The sequence below is a fragment of the Vidua macroura genome, chromosome 1 (genome assembly GCF_024509145.1).
Source record: "Vidua macroura isolate BioBank_ID:100142 chromosome 1, ASM2450914v1, whole genome shotgun sequence".
NCBI classification, from domain to species: domain Eukaryota; kingdom Metazoa; phylum Chordata; class Aves; order Passeriformes; family Viduidae; genus Vidua; species Vidua macroura.
Window position 1 is genome coordinate 46,198,117 of NC_071571.1, and position 22,211 is coordinate 46,220,327.

The window sequence follows — 22,211 nt, forward strand, 5'->3', positions numbered from 1 at the left end:
TCCTCAGTATTGCCTAAAAAGGATCATGATTTTTATTTCTGACTTTAGGATGATCTTCTGAGAATATCAATGGATTTTCATTTTTGAAAACCTTGCAAGTTCTCTTTCTAGAGTGAAAAATTCAGAGGGCAACAGAACTGTTTGAACCAGATCCCCTTGGAGTAGTGTGGTTTACTTGTTCTTGGTCTAACATCTTTCTCTGCAATTTTAAGTGCTAAAAATGATACAGGATAAAACCTGATAAAGTCCATGATAAGTCTGCTCAAAGAAATTCAAATGAATTATGTATTTATATATTTCATAAGCTTTTTAATGGGAAGACATAGTTAATTCCCCATTCTCTTTTCTTGTTTATGCATCTTGTACCTTTTAGTGAAACAAAAATAGTAAATGTAGGAGCACGAATTAATTTTTTTCTAGAATCTTTTTACTGCAGTAACTGGTGTATTGTTAAACCTAAATCAATGTTGATATTAATTATGTTAAACTAGTCAAAGTAGTTTCCTAACATTTGACTAATTTTATCAGTAATAATATTCTAAACTGATTTAACTTGGCTGTAGTGAGCTCCTTCGTAGGCCAGCAATGCGAAATAGGTAATATTATTAATATGGTCTCTGTCTATGCAGAGCACATTCAGATCTCAGTCACCACTATACTTTCATTCTAGATATGAGTTAGGGACACTGTTTTGATATCCAGTGGTTTTGCAGTGGAATAGCTGTGCACAATAGAAGCAATGAGGGACACTCTATGTTTAGCTGAGCTTTCATTATCTGGAGTTGTTGTGCCAAGTATCCTGTATATCGATTTTCTTATTTTGTTTGCATTGAAAAAAACCCAAAACTTGAGGTTATTCAGAAGACTATGCATTACTGTTTGCAGTTAAAGGAAGTAATTTCTCTGGCTATCTTTGCTTTTATTCCCCCTTTTTTTTTTTCACTATAATCACCTAAAAATGCAAAGTTTTATATTTGTTTGCATTAGAATGAATGCTCATGGCACTTGCAGGGTATTAAGCCCTCAAATAATACTTTAGCTTTAGTTTGTCTTGGCTTAAAATTACAAAGAACATGAGAAATCCTCTCAGGTTTTTGTTATCTTGAAAGTTACTCGGCATCATTATTGGCTGTGAGTAAATAGGAATTGTAAAATGAAAATACTTGTTTTGAAGTTGAAATTTCAAGTCCTTAAGTGTTGTTGCTGAATTGGTCTTTGGAGATTTTCGTGTCTGTCTGTTGGTTGTGGATTTTTTTTTCTGCTGTAGAGATTAATTAGTTGCTTCCTTTAAATACTTCTGTATGTCCCTTGATCTAGATAACAATCCAGAGCAGAGTGACTGCGCAGAAGCCAAGCCTGGCCGTGTGTGTGCAAGCTCCATTAGCAGTGACCTGTGACCAGTTTGTCTTCAATGATTTAGGTAAATTATGGCTGTACCATCACAGCTATTGTATTATTCTGTTACTTTTTCTGAGGTTTGGAAAGGTACGGCCCAGCCTCCAGTGAATGCATTGTTGCAGATATACAGTGGTTAAAGCAATTACAAGTTTGCCTTGCCTGCACTCCACAGCATCTAGACACTGCTTGGTGGAAGAAGATGAAGTAGGAAAGAGTGGAGTTGTTTCCTTGGTTGTGGTATGATGTGTGTCAGGTGAAGATAGACAGGGTGGCAGCTTCACGATGGAGGCAAAAAAACCCCAATTATTCTCCAGTACTTCTGCTGTTTTTTTTTTTTTTTTTCCGTTATTTTTGTCTGTGTAGAAATGACAGCCTTGGTCTACAAACAGGGACAGTAAGTTTGTCAAGTGGGGAGCAGTCTACCATGTGTTCCCAAAGTAGCATCAGCTGTTTGGGGATCCTAGCTCTTTCCAACTCCGTTGGTAAGACTGCAGATGGGGTTGCGTTTAAGACTATGTGGAGCTGAAGGTCAGACAAGTGTGCCTGCTGCTTCAGTTGGAACTGCAGGCCATTTCTGCTCTGAAATGGGAAGTAATAGTCCCTGTTGAAACAGGGCTTTACTGACTGCTACTCTCATTTGAACGGGCAGTTCTTATATTTTCTCAACATGTGATGGGAGCAAATGGCTTTGTAAAATACTAAAATTACAATGTAAATCTCATTTCATTTTATATTCTCCATGTTCAGTGTGCTGAATTGTTTTATAGGTTATGCTTTAAGATACTTGGAGGCCCTAGTTTGTCTTTTACAAATTAAGGATTAAAAAAAAAGGCAGTACAATGATTTGATAACGTTGAACTAATACGGAAACTATCATAATTTAGTAGAATAATTCTCAACGTGCTAAAAAATATGTTGCTTTCATTTGGATGTTTCTATTAATTGATTTAATTTTTGTGCTATTTTTAGAACCAGATTCATCGGAAACTGTGGTCCTGTCTGTCTTTTTGAAGGAGAATTGTTCTCCACCAGAACTAGAAGGAACTTGTATGGTTTCATATAACATACCAACAGGTAAGCCACTGGAGACTTGAAAGTGATGTGCCTTTTTTTGGAACCCTTTCCCCCTATGTATTTCTTATAAATGTTATTTTGAAATACTCTAAAGGCAGTAGTAATTAAAGAAATAATGTTCATCTAGTCTTCAGTTTTAGTTAATATTTTATGTTGCATCAATTTGTGTAATTGGTCTTACAGAGGTAAAATCAGAAGCTTATTACTTGGGAAACAGCTGTAGCAGCTTTCTCACCCAGTCCTATCAATTTGTTTCTGTTCTGCTCCACCTCTTGGAGTGAGAAGTTGATTACATCTTTATGATTATTCACTCTTCTGGTCTGCCAACAAATGTGACGATAATGCCTCCCCACAGAGAATGAGATCTGAATAAGTATTGGGAGTGATTATTTTTCACTTCCTTTTTAACAGATGAATATACTCATTCCAAATAATAAACTAACCCCAAGAAATGGAAACCAACTTGTTATTTTATGATGTTACAGTGTCCTAGTGATAGAATATGTAAATTTATTCTGCTGTCCATAACTGAAGATTTACTAGCTTAGTGTTCTACACACAGCCTTGTGAATGTGTCAGGCTACTGAGAAGCTGTTTTTAGGCAGGGCTTCCATGTTAAATGCTGCATAAACCAGTTTAAGCTGTAAGTTCTTCACTTTTTGCTGCTTGGCTTTGCTCCTGCACCTCCTCCCCTGTTATGGTCACACAGTCACCAGTTGTTTCTCAGCCAGATTTGGTAACCAGTAATTTGGTTCACTGTGCAAAGACAGAGTTGTGCCAGCACAAATGGAGTAGATTGGCATGAAAGAAGTGCATGTGTACTAAGGGCTTCTTTGAAGAATGGTGATCTTGAGTATCTTATCCTATATGGACACTTTTATGTAAATATTTTCTTTGTATCACGTCACACTTGAGACATTGTGTTTATGATGGTAGTCTCGGCTGTGTGGTGACTGAAATGTTTATTTCTAGAAAAATAATGATATGCATGTTTTTAAAGAAAAGGAAGCCCTCCCTTTTAATTGAGAACCTGCAGGAACAGCTTGTATAACTTCAGTTCCTCTGTCCTGTGATTCTGACTGCGTATTTCTTGTGAATGAGATGCTGTGCATTCATTACTCTCCAAATTAGTGATGTGGCCATAGACAGGTTTTTGGAATGACTGAATAGGTAGCATACTAGTGAGTATCTTGGATCCTCTGATTTTGAAAGCTTGCTTTTTGTTTTGCTGATCTTGTTTCTGTAATTTTCCTTCCTAAGACTGGAAAATAAATGTATAATTTCTTTCAGGTAATGCTAATAAAGCTTAAATTTGTATTTTAGATATTGAGTTGGATTTTGCAACCCTTTTGGTTAGGGAAGTAAGAAAATCTTGCATCTTGAATGTGCTTGATAGTATATATTCTATTAAAAAAAAGAACAAGCAGACATGACATCTAACAGAATTATAGAAACTGAAGAATAAATTTTAAAACTTATCTTTGGTGGTTGAATTTTGAAGACTTCTAAGTAAAGGAACATAATTAGGGTTAGGGCTAGGATCTGCTAGTTTTTTATATTTATTTAAATTATTAATCTGAGATAATTCTGAGGTAATGTGGAATTACATACAAATACTAGTGTTACTTGGCAGTAAAATCCTTGAGTGTAATACAAGCTTTAAGTGCTTTTGTGATTTCATTTTATCTGAACTGAGACTGTTTCCTCTTTAGTTTTTTTAAGATATCCATGTTTGTGGCCAAATCACTCTTCAGTCTATCTCTGCGGGATTCAGACAGCTGAAGCTTGATGAGTCAGTCACTTGGATGGGTTGCACTATTGATGAATGTAGTCTCATGTCTGGTTTCTGGCTCGTATTATGTCTTTATGTATTGTCTACTTAACAAATATGGCTTAAGTGCTTAAACCCTTGTTATATTTACCTTTTCTTTTTTTTTAGTTTGAGTAATATCTCATTTTTTTTTCCCCTTTTGTCCTGTTGCTGCTCATATGGCAGAGCTCAATCCTGAAGGTGAGTGAATGCAAAAAATGCAAAGTTTTATGAGTGGCAGTGTATGCTGAATTAAGCAGATTTGGAAGGGAGCTGTTATTTTGCCTGTTATTTCTATAAGTTCTTATTATTCTTGGTTTGATGCTATGAAGCTGTGGATATAGAGAATAGAAGGTCATAAGGACATTTCTTGGTGAAGCATACTGCACTTTCTCATAACATGGGAATTTTGCATAAGTATTAAGTTCCTTGTACATTGAGATTGGAAATTGGAAACAATTATACTTTCTTTCTTATATCTTTTTTTTTTTTTTTCCAGGTTTAACAGTTAGGCAGCTAAATTATATCTTTGGTGCAACTGAAACAGCAATTAGGCATTTATGCTGTTTGGGCTGAGTAGCTCTGGGAATGATGTCACAACATGTCTTCATTCCAATTCCTATTGGAAACACCATATTCAAGGCTGCAAGGCTGCTTTCTGTCTGAGACTACTAGAAGTACAAAGCTTAGCTGTGATTGTGGTAGATGCAATTCATGGAAAATGTACAATTAAGAGACAAAAAAAGACTGGAAAATTAGCTTATGCATATGCAGACTGAAAAAAGGGTGGTTTTTGCAGTGTAGTTGTAGATGTATTGAAAAGATGTGATGCTTGTAAAGATATATTATGAACTTTAAAAATAAACATATTAAATACACATTCCATCATGTTTTGAGAAGGTAAAAATTTCATTGTCATAGATTTAGAGATCAACTGAAAGGGAGTTTCCAGTTTTGCAGTTTTTCTAAACAATAGTTATAGATGACTATATTTGAGTTAAATTTTTCAAGACTTATGCTCTTTCGAGCTTACCAAGTACAGTAAAAAGAAGCAAGAAGGTAATTGTTACAGTTCCCCTCCTTTTCTGGTTTCTGGGTATTTCAATGGAATACAGGTGTTGTACAGGAAATAGATGCTCAAAGCATCTCAATAAAATATTGCTCTTGACAAGAATAACTGTTACTCTGTGGCGTGTTTCTGCTAGACAAAGTAATTAAAAAAAATAACGATCAATAAACTATATAAAAACAAGTGTATATAGTTTGAAAGAATACTATTCTAAAAATGAAGATTGGATTTTTGTTTTAAGAAATATCAAAACAAGATGAAAACCTTATCCTGAAGAGAATATTGTAGAACATGGTAAACTTTGTAGAATTATCTGTGACAAAATCTTTTTTGGGCTACTGGGGGTACATTGCACTATATAAACTCAAGGTCATCAATACCAGAGCAAATATTAATTGTCTGAATATTTAACATCCTAAATTGTGACATCCAAGTTTGAATACTTTTTATCCTGCACATTAATGTTATGTTTCAAATATAACTAAGTGAATGCATGAGGAATTTGGAAATGAAAGGATATCTACAGAGCATGTGACTGTTCTATTACTTAAGTGCATAGTATGCCTTTAAATGCTAGTACCTTATGAGATAACAGAAAACATCATCTGTTTTTTTCAGATTAGAGGAGAATCTGAATTTTTATTTCCTTTTTTTTTTCTTCATTACGGTACTAAAATTGTGTATCACACAAAGTATCACAACTCTAAATGAAGTGAGATGTGTTGCTAGACAGAACATCAACGGGTTGAGGAAATTGTGATTCCCACATATGGCTACTACTTTATATTTTCTTACTACCATTTAAAATTCTGCAATACTCTGAAACATTTCCCAGCAAGTTTTCACTGTAGTGATAAATTTTGTCACAGCTTTTTGGTTTGTTTTTTTATATGTAGTTGTTTTGGATTAATCAACTAGAGATCTCCCCAGTCTCTTCCAAAAGCTAGATAATAATTGATTTAGTTTTGATTTGACCTTTGTCTGAAATATTGAAAAGTTATGTTTATGATGAGGCAGACTAACAGCAGACTATGTACAAAAAGCCGGTCTGAAAAAAACAAGAAAAATGTCTTGTTTTAAATATAAAAATATATAAAAATCTTTTTGCCTACTTTTGCTACTAATTTTTTCCTGGTGATAAGTCTCCTTATTTAAGTTCAATACTAAGATGTTTGTTTTATGCTGTCCTCAAGAAAAAATTTACTTTTCCCATAAGATGATGAAGATACAGTTGTGCGACTCCAGGATGCAACACAGTTGAATGAATCATTCTGACAGATCATGGGTTTATTTTCAAATATTCCTGTAGGAATTTTCCTTGGAACCTGGAGATACTCTAATTTTGAAGACCTGTCTTCAGTTTGAATGAGTCTTCTGCTCAATTTTCTATGATTTTACATTTATAAGCTGCTGCAGAATAGTTACTTGGAGGGATTATCAGCCAGCCAAAACAGCTTGTGAATTGACAACCACAGGGAATAATCTGAGCCTTATGGTAGCATTTTTTCCATGACATAGGTCTTAGAAGTAATTTTTTCATTGGAAGAGATCTGAGAATCAGAAAACAAACAAAATTACTAGCAAAATGGGTTGCTTGGATGACTATTGAGTGTTTGAATTCAGTTTTTATATTTTCTGTATATACCTCTGTGTAGCTATCACTTTCATGACTTTTCTGACAGTAGCTTACTTTATTGTCTCTAAAAATCTATTTTGTTAAACAAGGTTTTCCTGTAGGTGCTTCATCAAAAAATTGTCCTTAAAAATCCCACAATCTGTCCTCTCAACAGAGCAAGTACTCCATACTTCATAGCAATGAGCACTTTTGCCTTATGCATAGAATATACCAGGCAATTGCTGACATGCCAGCAATTTGAAATGATATTTATATCTGAGAATTTTTTTTTGACACATTCAAATGTGTTTTCTTAATGTTAGTGTTAAAACTTCCTCTTTCCTCCTGCACCATTCTGATGAAATTGCTTGTGATAATAGATCCCAATATTCAGGGCAGTAGCCAGTTTGTTCTACAGTTCTGTTTTATTATGGTGCAATAAGTTGAAAGATAGAATTTAATGTATATTTGGGTAATAACATACATGGGATACATTCTTTTTCTGAGCCACAAACCTCTGGCAGTTAATATGAAGGTTGCATAGATGTTATTTAAGAGTATATAAAAAAGAGTAAATATACTCATAAAAAGCATTTGGTTTGTGATATTCCTGATGAAAATGTTGATGCTTCAATTCTGTATTTGAAGCATCAGGAGTAATCACAGCTATTGTTTATGTATAAGTGGTATTGTTAGTCTAGAACATTAAATAAAACTAATCTTCATTGCATGTTAATTAGTATAAGTACAGTATGCAGTAGTTTTTTTAATAACTCTTGCTTTCCCATCCATATAAAAATGTTCACTTGAGAATGTAATTAGAAGTGTTCAAATTTAAAGATATTTTAGGTGGAAAATTTTAAGAAAAATGAGAATTTTATATAGTTTTGGTTTTAAGGCATTCCTTAATCATATTAAATATCTTGTTATACCTCTTTGAGGACAGTGGTATGAAGTATCCTGTATTCAGAATGTGGAAATGGAAAATGAATCTGTGTTCTTTCATTTTAGGAATACCAAGAGTTTCACAGTGTAACTTCAGTCTGCCTTTGAAGTTAGTTTGCTTTCCAGCTCAACCTTCAAAAGCAGCAAACCACAAGCTAACTATTGATACCAACAAACCTCCCATCAGTTTTATCACCATTTTTCCAGGTGGGTTTTAAATATAAAAGGTATTGTTTGTCCATGTGAAGTAATGAGGTAATTAAAAAATCTTATGTGTTACTATATTAAAAGTATATATTTTGAAAGACTTGATGTCATAATATTTCAACAATTATACACCTGGGGTAGTATACCCATCTCTGGTAAAACTGCAGATTTCCTTACATGGTATAGATCTAATTTTTATGTATGCAGACAATAATTTTACATAAAATTGCTTAAGCAGTGTTGCAGTGGGGAAATCATACGCATTCAATTAAAAAATGGTGAGCAGGGCAAAGTAGAAGTGGTAAATGTTGTATGTTAGGGGGACAGTTGCTTTGGAGGATGACTTGTGGAGTATTTGATGTATCAGTCTGAAGCTGATATATTAAATAATTTCAGTAGCCTTCTTGAACCAAAAAGAAGACTTGAACATATTATTATTTTCTGATGTGCAAACCTGAACTATGTTCTCTATTCAGTATTATATTAAAGTAGCATGAAGGAGAAGTTCATTTCCACTTAGGACTGGAAGAAGAAGAATGAAATTTAGTACTATAAAGTGTAATGTGAAGAAAATAAGTTTTGCTGTAATTATGTGCTCACAATTGGAAGAGAGAGGAGGTGGAAGTTACCACAGGAATACTCTGTGGTACAATGTGTTGTAATCATAAGCAAACAAATAAAAATTGAGGATGCATTAGACAAAATGTTTCCATGCAGGAAACCAATATCATGTTACTGTGCACTGGTAAACTGAGTGCTAGTTGCTGATATTAAAATATAATGTATAAAACTCAAAAGTGTAAAAAAATATTATCTAGATATTTCAAGAGAATTAAAAGAAAATGACTCATTTAGCTTAATAATACACAGGCAAAAAAAAAAGGTAATACAGTTGACTTCAGTAAATATTTGTGGCTATATCATGGGTCTAGATGATCATATTAGCACAAGAAGAAAGTAATAAACAGGGCTTATAAAGTGATTGTGAGTACGTTCAGTCCAGCAGTGATTAAGTTTTAGAAATTCAGATGACTAAGGGTCTGGAACAATTTGCTTAGACTTGTATGAGCCAACAACTTTACTATTATATTTTTAAGGATTAGCTGCTTCTCTTTAAAAGCTTATATAATATGTTTGTCTGAGAAATGATGTAGGCTTTGTTGGTGTGTTATTTGTTGTTGGGTGTTTAAGGGTAAATATAGCTTTTCTCTCAACTGTATGTGCAAAATTTTTTTCTTAAGGGTCTCTATTTTGAGGTTTTAATAATGGGCTTCCATTACGGCTAAGCAATAATGCTTTCAGAATACCACATTGTATTTTTTTTTTAGCCTAGGGATGCATTATTGAGAATACAAAACAAAGCATGGGACCAAGAAAGTGTTCTAAAATGTTCTGGTTTCTGTTCATTCCATTTACAGTGATTAAATAAAAAGAGTATGCTGTTTATTATGTTTTTATTTATTATTATGATGTAATTTGTGAACAAACTTTGAATTGGTGAATGCAATAAGGGTTGTATGTCTTCTCTCTGTTTTGCCTTATTTTCAGGAGAAGTAGTGGTGACCAAGAATAGTTAAAAAAATATGGTATTATAAAACTAAACCTTTTAAACTGGTATAATCCACTACATGGAATGAAAAGAAAGGTGGACATGGATGGACTTTGCAGAGTAGCTAGTTTTAGCAAGCTGGATGTTTGTTTTTCTCTCTGCTGAAAGCTAAAAAGAGAGTGGGCTTAAGCATTTTAATGATAATTTCTGCAAATGTTTTGCATAAATATCTGAATTAAAAGTGGCCTTGCATATGGTGAAAGTGCAGTCTTTGGGCTGTATGCTAATTGCAGTTATTTTAGAATATACAGACTGAACCCTGGGAAACCAACTTTTTGTTTTCAGGCTGGGGAAGGGAAATAGTGTGTGGCCCACATTCCACCTGTGGATGAAGGAAGGGTATACCAAACTGGTGATATTTGTTACTTTTGAACCCTAAGAAGGGAAACAATCTCATTCAATTGCCTGTGCAAAGACTGATATAGTCCTGTCTATGGATTGAGGTTTGCCAAATGCCAGGGTCAAATTACAGGAAATGGTATTTAACTTTCTTTTTCAGACTTTGTTGATCCGTCTGAGGGTGACCAAGCCAATGCTCTCGGATTTCAGTTTTTAACTGGTTCAAAAACTACTCTTCTTGCTTCAAAAACATCACGTAAGTTCTATCAGTATTGGAGTAAAAGAAGCCTGATCATCAGTTAGAATACGTGCAAAATGAGAATATGGATCATACAAAGAAGGATAATCAGTGTTTGGAAATTAACGCAGGAGTTTCAAAGTATTAATTGATGGTTTCTTACCTCCTTTCAAGAATAAAATTGTATAACAAAACAAAAAATCATATTCAAAATATAGCACACTACAGTGGTAGTTCTCTGAAGAAATTGAATTTTCTTAAAGCTTTTAGCAATGTTTTTATTAATAAACTAATACTATCATTATAATAATGGAAAAACCCCCTAATCTTAAAGGAATTTCAACATCTGTGTTTGGAATTAGTCACCTACTGAAATTTTTGAAAGGGATTAAAAAGCAAGTTTTTAACTTCCCACTGACTTTGAGTAATCTTTGACTCAAATTAGGCATCAGACCCTGCTTGCTTCTCTACATCTGAGTAAATGCCCATCTCTTCACTTTAGGTGCCTGTATATCTTTGTAAGTAAGAGATTATGGATTCAAGATCCTTCTTATTATGGTTACAGAGTGTATGAACATATATGCAGATATGCTGTTACCTGGTCCAATATCTCTTGTATAGGGCAGTTTGTGATTTAAATAGTCCTGTTCCAACCACCTGAATTTGAGCTCTTTGAAAGAGATGGGTTCTCTTAATTTTCAAGAGTTTATGGTCTTGCTCTGTACAAGTGCTCAACTTGCTAAACTCTTTCTTGGCATGTGCCTTGGAACCAAATAAGTTCAATTGTGTTTGGCATTTTCCATGCCAGCAGAGCACAAAGTATTCATTTAATACATCAGACTACAAATTGAAAAGCTAAAAAAGCAACTGTGCACTGCAGAGGGTTCAATTTGAACACTGTATGAATGCTCTGTGGAAAGTGCTTTGAGTAAAAAATCACAATTTGGTTTGTGAATGTGAAATTTTTTCAACACTGAGATAATATTCCTCACTGTTTTTAGAAATCCATATTTGTGATGGGCTATATAAATATTGATGGGGTCAGCTGTGAGCTATGAGATAGTATTTAATACCTTTTCTAATGTAATCATATGTGCTAAAAACAGAAACCATCTGGAGAGTAATTTTCATTGTACCAAGGATAGTTTTACATTTCTATGGATCAAATCCATCTGTATTGTTTTTTGTATGCATTATTTACAAAGTGTATTATTGTTACATTGTTTTTAATATTTCTTTGACTAGGAGATCTTAAACAGATTTAACTAAACTAGAAGTGCAATAGTAGTTTTTAAAAACCAAAGAATTGGAAGAATTTACAAATAACTTTTTCCTGGATTGCAGTTTAAATCTTTGATTTGGGCATTTTCTTGCATAGTTGTTAAATCTGATTGCTGTAAGGAAAAATTTATTTCTGTGTAATTAATATATTTTAGTTTCTACTGAAGATCATAACTTTTAATCACACACATCCCTACCCCCAATCCTCAATCTTTTCCTCTTAGGTTTGTTTATTCACCAGCTAGGAATGACACTTGCAGTCTTCGAATAAACTTTCCCACACTGCTTTACTTGTGAAGTTCACTTTACAAAGGAGCTTCACAATATCTGTTTCTCTTAGTGTGACTACTCATTTACTGTGTATGGGAATCCTAACTTTAGAAAACAAATGAGTAGTATGATGTCACTTTCTATGTTAGCAGCCTGTTTCCAGAATCCACTTCATGCATTGAACTGAGTTGGTTAGAGAAGGTCTTAAGGGGAATTTGCTCATTTGAAATGTTACCTAACTAAAACTTATTTAAGGGTAAATATTTGTGAAAACTCTGACAGTCAAGCATAATTCAGAATATTTTTATAAACAGAGACCATTGATAATACAAAAGCATTGTTTGGTAGAGTGTCGTGATAATGAAATGATTGTGCTTGACTGAATAGGTCTTCTGTGAAACTAATGAATGTAGGTGAAATTATGTATTATTTGGTAGGTGCTTACTCTGCTATGTAACACTTAGTTTATAGTTTGTAAATGTGCTTATGTAGCATTTTAACTGAGGAAATGTTTTTCAAAAAGAAACCTCTGTGTAGATAAATTTTGACTAGAAGTAATGATATTTCAGAAAAGTAAAAGAAGTTTTTAAGGTCAAGCCTTATTTCTGGTTTTCCATGAAAGGAGTTTATCATGGACAATGGAGGAAGACCTCTTTTTCCAATATTCCTTATCAAATGGACCTTAAGTTCTGAATGGGAAGAGCTGCATGTAGCAATGAAGCTTGTCAGGCTCAGTTGAGTTTCATTGCTGAAACTGCAAACAGGAGCTACATCTGTTTTCATGTTAGTTTTTAATTCTATTAGCTAATCCATTTTAACCAGTGTAGCAATTGAAGATATTACTTTGACTTGTCAAGACTGCTGCAAAGAAGCCCAGCCTGAAGTACATCTTGACAGAATATATACATTAAAAAGTAGCTTGCACCAGCTAGATTAAGACTTTAAGGCATTTTTTTGGTGGCTGAAATTTTTCAAACTGTCTTTTAATCAAAGTGTAAGGAAGACTTGACTGCTAACTGTGGCTGGGGTGTTTTTCTTTTGATGTGGATTTCCTAGCTGAGTACTGAACTGAATCTTCTAAAGTTCCTACTGGCAGAACAGCTATTCCTAATGCAGGTTGTGCTATTGGGACAGCCTGTTGCAGTGTGAAAAGACTTTGTAATCTATTTAATTTATTGGTGCCCCTCAGTTTCCTGCTTTTCTGATAGAGAAATTTCTGAAATCTGTTGTAATTTTCTGCAATGGAACTTTTATTAGCCTTTTTGTTAAAATAAGTTGGTTAACCATCATAAAAGCATAGGATGAACAGAAGCACAGGTTTTTTTTTCTTTTTCTTTTTCACTGTATTTCTGTTTAAAGTATGTGTTTAGTTTAACTATAGATTCTCAGTTTTGTAATGTTTCCAAATCTAATTTGTCTTTTTTGAGATTTGGAAGATCACGTAAAGCAAATTACTACAATGTTCTCTACTCAGGACATGGTAAAATTAGATTGTGTTTGTATTGACCAACAAACAGTGTATGGAAACTAAATGTGCAATTTGGAGGAAATTAGATTTGTCCATTTTAAACCATTAATGTATTAGATATGTCAATTTTAAATGGAATGACTGTTGATTTGGCCTGAAAACATCTGAGCTAATTTCCATCAAGGAAAAATCACTTAAGGCAAAGTATGATGATGCATCCAAGTAAGTCCAGCCATTACATTGTGAGTGTTTAAAAAATGGCTATTAGGTCGAATGCTATCTTTAGCAGATGGTGTTCTTTTCTTTAACAAGCATGTTTTTAAATAAAACTTGCTTCTTTCCTGTTACACTGTAAACAGAATTTGTCATTCGGTATTCAGTGAAATACATATCCCGGGAATGATGCCAGTGGTAATGTCAAACAATCTTGAATTAGTAATGTTGAGAAAATTTAAAATAAGTACATTCAAGTTTAAAAGAATTCTGGTTAATTTGATTTACTGTGGACTTTTTAACAAGGGCAAAAAAAAAAAAAAAAAGGAACGATTTTGTGTCAAGTTCTCATAGCTACATTTCTATCTATCTATCATTTTTTTGTTAGTTACTGGCAGAGGTGTAATGAAACGATGTAAGGAACTAATGTCTGAAAATGTTAGTTCTGTTAATTAAACTAATAGTAATATTAGTTAATTCTGATTTCATAGAAGCTGGAGAGAGGATGATACAAACATGAACTACAAATAAAATCTCATTCCACAAGCCTGGTACTTTGAAATTCACTAAAATCTGATGAGTTAAATGAATTTGCTGGTACAGATAACACCTAACTATCAGGATCTGGTTTTTCACTTCAGTTTATATTAACACTTTTCATTTCTACACTGAGCAATTTTTACCAAGTCATAGTATGTAGTTGGGTAAGAATCACTTTCTACTAATATTAGTTGTATTTAAAGAGAAGCATAGCACAGTCAATAAAACACAAGTGTTTCTTTAACACTAGTGAATGTACGTGTTCTAAGAAAATCTCATGTAGTCTTTGAATACAGTTAACAAGTTCTATTTGAGTATTACCTAAACTGTTGTATAGTGAATCTATGTGTCTGAAAACTGAGTTTATTAGTCTTGTATTTATTCTTGTACTCAAAGAACGATACAGGATTCAGAGTGATAAGTTGGAAGACCTTTGGCTGGTAACGAAAGAGCTCATACACCGACTACAAGAGCATTTCAAGAAGCAAAACTGCAAGGATTTTGCATGTACCTTTTCTGGTTCAATTCCCCTGCAAGAATATTTTGAACTAATTGATCGACATTTTGAGGTATGTTACATAAAATGTGACTTGCTAATGGTCTGCTAGTTTAAAATTGGATTTTAGTGCAATGATTAATCAGATTATAACTGCAGTGTCACAGGCATTTGGCTTTCAGAAAATACAAAGTTGTATCTAAGAGAAAGTCTCTTCAGATTTTAAAAAAACTGCCCTTATAGAAGTATCATTGGAGGCTCAAGGAAGTTTGCCAGGCCAGAAATAAAAGAAATGTAATTATTTTTTCCTGTTTGGCCATGCAGGTGACAATGAAAAATCTCCAGTAGTTCAGCTAGCTTGTAGAAATAGCTAATAAAATAAAATACATGCATTCTTTTCCCCATACCTTTCCAATAAAAAGTGAGAATTGCTATTTGAAAATTTCTGTTAAACTCATCTATTTGAGTAAAAGCAACAATATATGTATGCAAGAATGAGAAATACTATTGCTTGTTTTTTCATGCTGCCGAATTTTCTGTGAAGTGGAGCTGTCACCACCCAGAAAGATAGAAGGTGTCATTGGGATTTTCTGGGATATTTTGAGTAGTCAGCCTAGATCCTGGTCTATATTTCAAGCTCTTGAGCAGTTATTCCATTGTCTTTCAACTGATTTGAGAGTAAAAAAAGTTGATTTTTTTTTTTTTTTAAGTGACTGTTTTTGTAGAAATACCTTAAACCTAGCCTTCTTCAGATTGTATAGCAAGCTTAAATACATTGAAGTTCAAAATACAGGTGTGATTTCTGGGATGCTAATTTAAACTCTAATTATATTGCAACTGGCTCTTTTGAAATTTCTGAATTTATACTGTAATTATCTGGTCTAAAAATGTCAAATGATCTATTAAAGGCATTCCTATGCTTCCATCCCTGTTAGTTTCAACATACTGGTTTTTTTTGGCAAACGTATGAGAAAATTACCTGAGTTTCCCTTACCTGAGATGTCCTTTTTTTCCTACTACTTCTAGTAAAAGTACTTCATAGTGTTTCTTTTTCCCTTAGCACCTCTGAACTTTTTTTCATAATAATGTACTGACAGAATGACATTTGCTTATTTTTAATTATAATCTGGTATGTAAATTAAAGAAAATTATCTTTTCTCTTCATTTTGAGGCATTTTTGTCTGCATTTGGAAGGCAGGCATTGACATTTCTTCTGCTAGCTATAACATCAGATGTACAGAGGTATCACAGCTTTTTGAAAGACTTCTCTTTTGTAATTTTTATTTTTGAGGCATGTACTGGAAAGTGTACATCAGGTGCCCAGATAATAAAAATTCTTATTTTATCTTTTAATAATTCTATCTTTTAAATGTTCTTCTGTGAACACTTCAAGGAATTTTGTTGCTGTTAGCTAGTCATTATAGATAAAGGGAAAAAGGATTTAACTTCAGAAAAAGACAACCTTTCAAACAGTACAGAATTCAGTACTTCTATTCGTGCTGAAGGAATAACTATTTGCTTCCTACTGCAATGAATATCAAGTCTAGTACACTGTATATGTGTCGTAAATAGCACACCAAACCAAGAAGAAGCCTTAGTGTTTTGGTGGTGAAACTTCATTCTTGTTAATAGGTTTCTAGACGAGATATTTATGCATTTTGACAGGTTATTGTGGCTGTTGACAATTAGTTTTGATTTCAGTGGCAAATGATAATTCTTGAAAGTGTTAAGCTTTACAAGGTGTATAAAGTATGAAACTGGCATGAACGGCATCATATTTGAGTATTACACTCTGTCTCAAAAATTTTCCTATCCCTTCTTGTGTTTCATTTGGAATGTGCATACATGAATGTATATGACTCTTAACTTGAATTCTTGAAAACCCTTGAATTGCAGCTACGTTTGAATGCTGAGAAGTATCAGGAGATGTTATCTGAAAGGGCTGTACAGTTTCGAGCTATTGAGCGGCGACTGCTGACACGATTCAAAGACAAAACTCCAGCTCCTCTTCAACATCTGGACACCTTGCTAGAAGGAACCTTCAGAGAGGTCAGTACAGTTGATTATGAGCCTAACCTTTCTTTATCTTGTTGGTAAAACCCGGCTTAAAGCATATAAGCTATGCTTTCCTGGTTACATTTACCATCCAAGAGACCAGGAAGCAGTAATTTGTTTAACCTAATAGTCCCTGTAACTTTCCAGATGATTTGCAATAGTTTTATTTAATCTGTGACCACAAAATCTTTACTCCTGGGTCATACCAGCTTGACAGCACATCATTCTTTCCTAACTGATGTTGATAGTGTAAATATTTTATAGTTCATGTGAAAATATTTTATAGTTCATAGCTTGTGTAAATATTTTATGGTACACTGTAAACTGGTGGAATGGTTTGGCTGGGGTAACATTCACAACAAAATTGTCTGAGGCTGACCATGTCCTTCCTATGGGGATTTATGTTCTAATCATTTCAGAATGTGATATCTGCAGAAGAACAGTGTTTTTAAAAAAGAAATCTTTCCCAAACCATCCCCATACTGAACAAAGAATAAACCAATCTTTCTTCCTGCCTCAGCTCTGTGTTGCTTTAGGATAAGTTTTTCATAATGTGTCCCCCTTGTTAAGAAGTTACTTTATGTGTTTTGTGCTTTTCTGTTGGAGGATCTGATTTTACTTTCTGACATGCCTTGTTTCAGAAGCTGAGTCACAACTAGAGTCCTTACTGGAAAAAAGATTTACCTTTGCAGTGTTGTACATCACAAAATCTAAAATCCAAAGGTGTTAAGGAAAAAGTATTTCTCCCTACTATTTCATCTAAGAAAACATTTCTTTAAATTGGACAAAACTGCCTTTCCATGTATGCTTATATGTAAGTCAGATTTGCTCAGTCTGTACTCGGTTCACAGTAATATTCCAGTCTTTACTGAGTTCACATGAGATGATTTAAGTTTGAAAGTGGGGATTTTCTGATTGCTTTAATAAATACTAGGTATTGTGCTAGATGGGTTATTCTTTAACACTTCAAAATGGCATGACTAAATAAGCCTGAAAGATTAACATAAGTGAGTTTCTTGAGTCTGCTTTTGCTGTGTAGAACTTTTTGCCTTTAAACTTAGGGCAACTGGGATATGCGAGATAGTTTTCTTGTGTAGTTGATTTGAAAGCCGAATTCTGAGAATATGGCAAAAGTCAGATTGTTGAAATAGACGCATATTGCCAAAGCTTATTTTATAAAGTCCTTCAGACCAACATGAGATGGGTGCTTTTCTTAACATTATTCTTGTAGGCTTTTTGAATTGGAATTACAGTAGTTGAAAGAAGAATGAGGAAAAAGATTTCTTTTCAAAGAAGAAATGTTTACATTTTTCATAATTGTTTAAACTTGGTAGATTTCTTGGTAGATTTCCTTTGTAATTTCTTTGTGGGAATCCCCTTCCAAAAAAGAAATGTTGTTATTGTTAATATAAACAAAGTGTAGTAAAATGGTGATTGCCACAGAGACCCCACTCCTGCATGTGTTATTTTGAAAGTGAGAGCTGTGGTAGGATTTAATATTGACTCTTCTCTGGGGGTGAAATGAAATTGCTCAATGTTGCATTTTTGTATTAGAAAAGACCTTGTTTTCTTTAATTCAGTATCATATTCTGTCTTTATTTGAACAAGTATGTCTAATGCAAATAGTTGAGGTATTCAAAATATGATAAATGTGTTTTCTGAAAAGGAATAATGAGGCTGTTTAAATTTGAGCAGTCTCACTCCAAAAATTCTTTTAGGCATGTAGCTTTTTGACATTGAAATAAATATGCCTTTTCTTATAATCGTCTGAGAATTTCATATCCTCTCTTATGTTAAATATTTTTATAATGAGAAAAGAAAAAATTGCCTTGTTTTATTCCCTCATTTTTCACTAAAGTAATTGTTATGTGCAAAGCAGAGTAAGGTTTTGTTACTTCTCACATTGTGTTTTGTACTCAGAAGGAAAATGTCTGTATTTTGGTTTTATAGTGTATTCGAAACCTTTTCATCTAGAGCAGAAAGGGCTTTACAGTTAGTGAGTGTGTGATTTTATTAGTCTTTTTAACACAGACTCTCCAGGACTTGGGCACTATATGAATTACATTCTTAGTAGAATGATTATTATAGTGTAGGATTTTTTTTAAATTGAAGCTTTAGTATTATAACCTCTGCAAATCCACAGAAATATAAACAACTTTTAAAATACAAATAAAATAATGAATATTCAACTCATGTAGTTTCATTGCCTAGGTGTGATAAATATCTACTTTAAACATGTTCTGTGTGGTTTCTTTGCCCACCTGCAAATTGTTATGAATTTCTGAACTGATTAAAATTTTACAACTAAAGTAGATTGTAAATGTTAATTTTCAGATTTTCAGCTTCAAGTAACAGTTGTGTTTGTGTGATAGGTAGGTAAATGTACAATGCCAAAGTTATAGATGTCAAACTGGAGAAAATTAACCAAGCTGCATTTCATTCCATGGTAAAAAGCATTTCTATTTATAAAGTAATTTTTTGCATTAACCCTTGTACATTACCAACAAGGCAGGCCATATTTAGTGCCCCAATAAAATTACTGATTGCTCTATTAAAAGGAAACTTTAGCTTTACTTTCCATCTTGACAGTAATGAAATGTGTAAGCAGGCATCAGTGTGTGCAATGAAGAAAAGCTTGCTTTTAATTTTATAGTCCTGTTTACATTTTCTTCTAGAATTTGACTTTCTGAAGTAATATTTTAGATCTAAATAGATTCAAGTGAGTGTTAACAACAGTTAACAAATAGTGACATCAGGTGTTCCATTCTGGAAGGAAAAGAAAAGCTGTTATGTACATAGTAGTCTTGTACATTTGGAATAGGAAATGTTATTCTTATGATCTTTAAGGAGGATTTATAGGAAGGTGAAAATAGAAAAAATCAATGGAAATAATAGAAAAAAATCCATTCAAAATGGATGCTATTTATATACCCATGAAATTCTTGATCTGCTAAAAAAAATTAGCAGGGCACTTGGATATGCTGCTAATACTTGCTCTAAGAAAGAATTTTAATAAGATATATTTTAAAGCCATTGAATGGTAGTTGAGATTCCATGTGTTTTGTAGTTTAAAGGACTTCAAATATGAAATGAGATTGTAGCAAATTTTATGGTAGCTGTTGTAAACAGCATGTACTTTCTATAATGCTCCCCTACTAGAGACATGTTATTGCTTGAAAGTGCAGTTTAATAATATTTTATGTCTACAATGTGTTTTCTGTCATAATAGAAAAAAATATTCATAGTTTGGCAGTAGCGGCAGGTTCTTACCCTGAAATCATAATTTTCATGCATTGACTCTTGGCAAACATTACTTGGATTTCCAGGTACAAGTTGGAATTAATAAATGTCATAAAAATGAGATGCTTCAATTTCTTATTTCAATGCACATGGATTTTATCCTACTGAATGTAAGCAATATTTAGCTGTAAGCTGTGTTTAACCCTGTTTGGAAGCCTACCACAGTTACATTCTTTTAGGGAAGGAGGAGGATGAATTTTAAATATGGGTTGGAGTTCTCCCAGGGCACTGACTGTTCTTTAGCCACTTTTAAATACTTAAAACATGAATCTGAGACAAGACTGAGCAGTTCCAGTTTACAAAAAAGAATGTAATTACAAAGAAATCACTTCTACCTTGCATTGCTTCTGTTAGCATTACAAAAAATAAGTCAGAAAAAACAAGGCAAATCATGATTTTCCCTGTATCCTCACACTTCCAACATATATAGTACAGTTCCCTTCCTATTCTTTGATGGCAGTATTGTACAGTACCTCAGGTGTCCCCATGTTCTGAGGTCTCTTCATCCCCATCCTATAAAACCACTGACTTTCTTGTTCTTTAATGATGAGATCTTATCTTTTACCCTTGGCCCCAGTCTCCCTCTGGCAGTTGCTTATTTGTGCACTGTCAAGCCAGCACACAAATCAGTGCTGACTGGCAGTAGCTGCCTACCCAGACAAGAGGGATGATGCCCTCTGTCTCAGTAGAGACAGTTTAATAGTGTTTCTCCCCTCCCATTCTGCTGATTAAAATAACATTAAAAAAAAATCATGTATAGAGGAACTGAATGATTTCTGGCTCTTCATGTTAAAATTTTGTGTGGTGATCAGAAATGACAGTTTCTAGGAATGGACTGACAGAACAAATCTGACATAAATGGCCAGCATAGTTCCATAACCTTAGACATCTAGACTTAAGAACTACATATTTTCCAAATTGGGTCTTTTTTTTTAAGATCAGTGATACATTTTAGCTTTTCCTTCAGGTATTTTATAAATTTGAGGCCAACTTCCATTCGTGAAAGGATTTAACACATTTTTCTAAGCAGAACTAATTGATGCTGAAAATTTGCTTCCTTTATTTTTTCCTAATTCAGCTATTCCTCTGTGTTCATATTATTTATTTTAGTATTGAATAGCCTGTCTCTCATAAATAATTGAATGTAAGTAGTAATAAGGTGATTTTTAGTGTGATTTCCTGATCCTACTCAGTGAACGATTAGAATCTGTCCAGATTACTCTGCTGTATTTAGTACACAGTTTGTATTTATCTTGGTCTTGCATCTTGCAAGTTCTGTATATGAATTGCATCTTGAAGAGATAAATGCACATGGGAATTTTTCACCTAAAAACTCTTCTTGAAACAAATAGTCTTTCTGATTTCAAGAAGTGCTTATAGGTTTTTCTTTTAATGTAGTAGGAAATAACACAATTCCTACAGATTTGTTTTTCAGTGTGACTTCCCTCATCTGTTCTTCCTTCTGGAAAGTAAGTGTAGTTTTTTGCCATCAGTCTGTTTAAAGTCGACAACAAACACAATTGCTTCCTTGTCGAGACACCATAATTCCTCGTTTAGACTAAAGAAGGCAATTCCATCAGGAGGATCCATTTTAATTGCTTAGATGGCAGTAAACAGTATAGGAATTTGTTGCCTGTTACTGAGAAAGCTTTATCCACATATAAAGGTAGCCCCTTTCCTTGAGGTCTGAGATGTGAGCTGTCCCCTCATATACAGCCCTGGAAGTTAGTTGGGCAGCTTGGAGCATTCAGTAGAGACTTCTGAAGAAACAAATGCATTTTTGCAAAGGATTTGGAAGCCAGATGAGTCTAAATGAATGCAGTGGTTCTTTTAATTAGTAATGTCACAGGAGTTGTCCTTTCTCTTTCATATGGAAGTCTTGAAGAAAGGTGCATATATTTTCACAACTTTGTGAACTTCGTTACACAGCTGTTTCTTTGACATAGCCTAATTTAAACAGAAAGATGGACTATCTCATGTTTTTGAGATGAAGTTTAAGAAACTGCACTATTAATGCAGCTGCCAAAACTTAGAACTGGCCCCTGATCCTCTTGGAACTCTTAAGTCCCATGTCATTTTCAGAATGACTCTGAGTAGCTGTACTACATGACAGGATCTATTCTGGTCTCTCGTCTTAAAAGTTGATATTTTGGTAATCAAATCTAAAGCTACCTTCATTTTCTTTTTCTCAAAGAAAGAAAAATATTTAGAGCAGCACACAATTAAAGCATGTAAGATCAAATTTGCAGCTCAAAGAACATGCAGCTCATGTTAAACAGTTAAC

At 33.6% G+C, this 22,211-nt stretch overlaps 1 protein-coding gene across 4 annotated transcripts in view; it reads left to right on the top strand.

The window, feature by feature from the left end:
- The window catches only part of BBS9 (Bardet-Biedl syndrome 9), a 299,597-nt gene that overhangs the window by 61,785 nt on the left and 215,601 nt on the right, over positions 1 to 22,211 (top strand). For all 4 annotated transcript variants that reach the window (XM_053990445.1, XM_053990515.1, XM_053990680.1 and 1 more), the window contains exons 14-20: positions 1,318 to 1,420; positions 2,368 to 2,472; positions 4,469 to 4,483; positions 7,978 to 8,118; positions 10,227 to 10,322; positions 14,473 to 14,645; positions 16,469 to 16,621. In XM_053990445.1, coding sequence (XP_053846420.1) covers positions 1,318 to 1,420; positions 2,368 to 2,472; positions 4,469 to 4,483; positions 7,978 to 8,118; positions 10,227 to 10,322; positions 14,473 to 14,645; positions 16,469 to 16,621 — 786 coding nt within the window. The remainder of the gene's footprint in view (positions 1 to 1,317; positions 1,421 to 2,367; positions 2,473 to 4,468; positions 4,484 to 7,977; positions 8,119 to 10,226; positions 10,323 to 14,472; positions 14,646 to 16,468; positions 16,622 to 22,211) is intronic.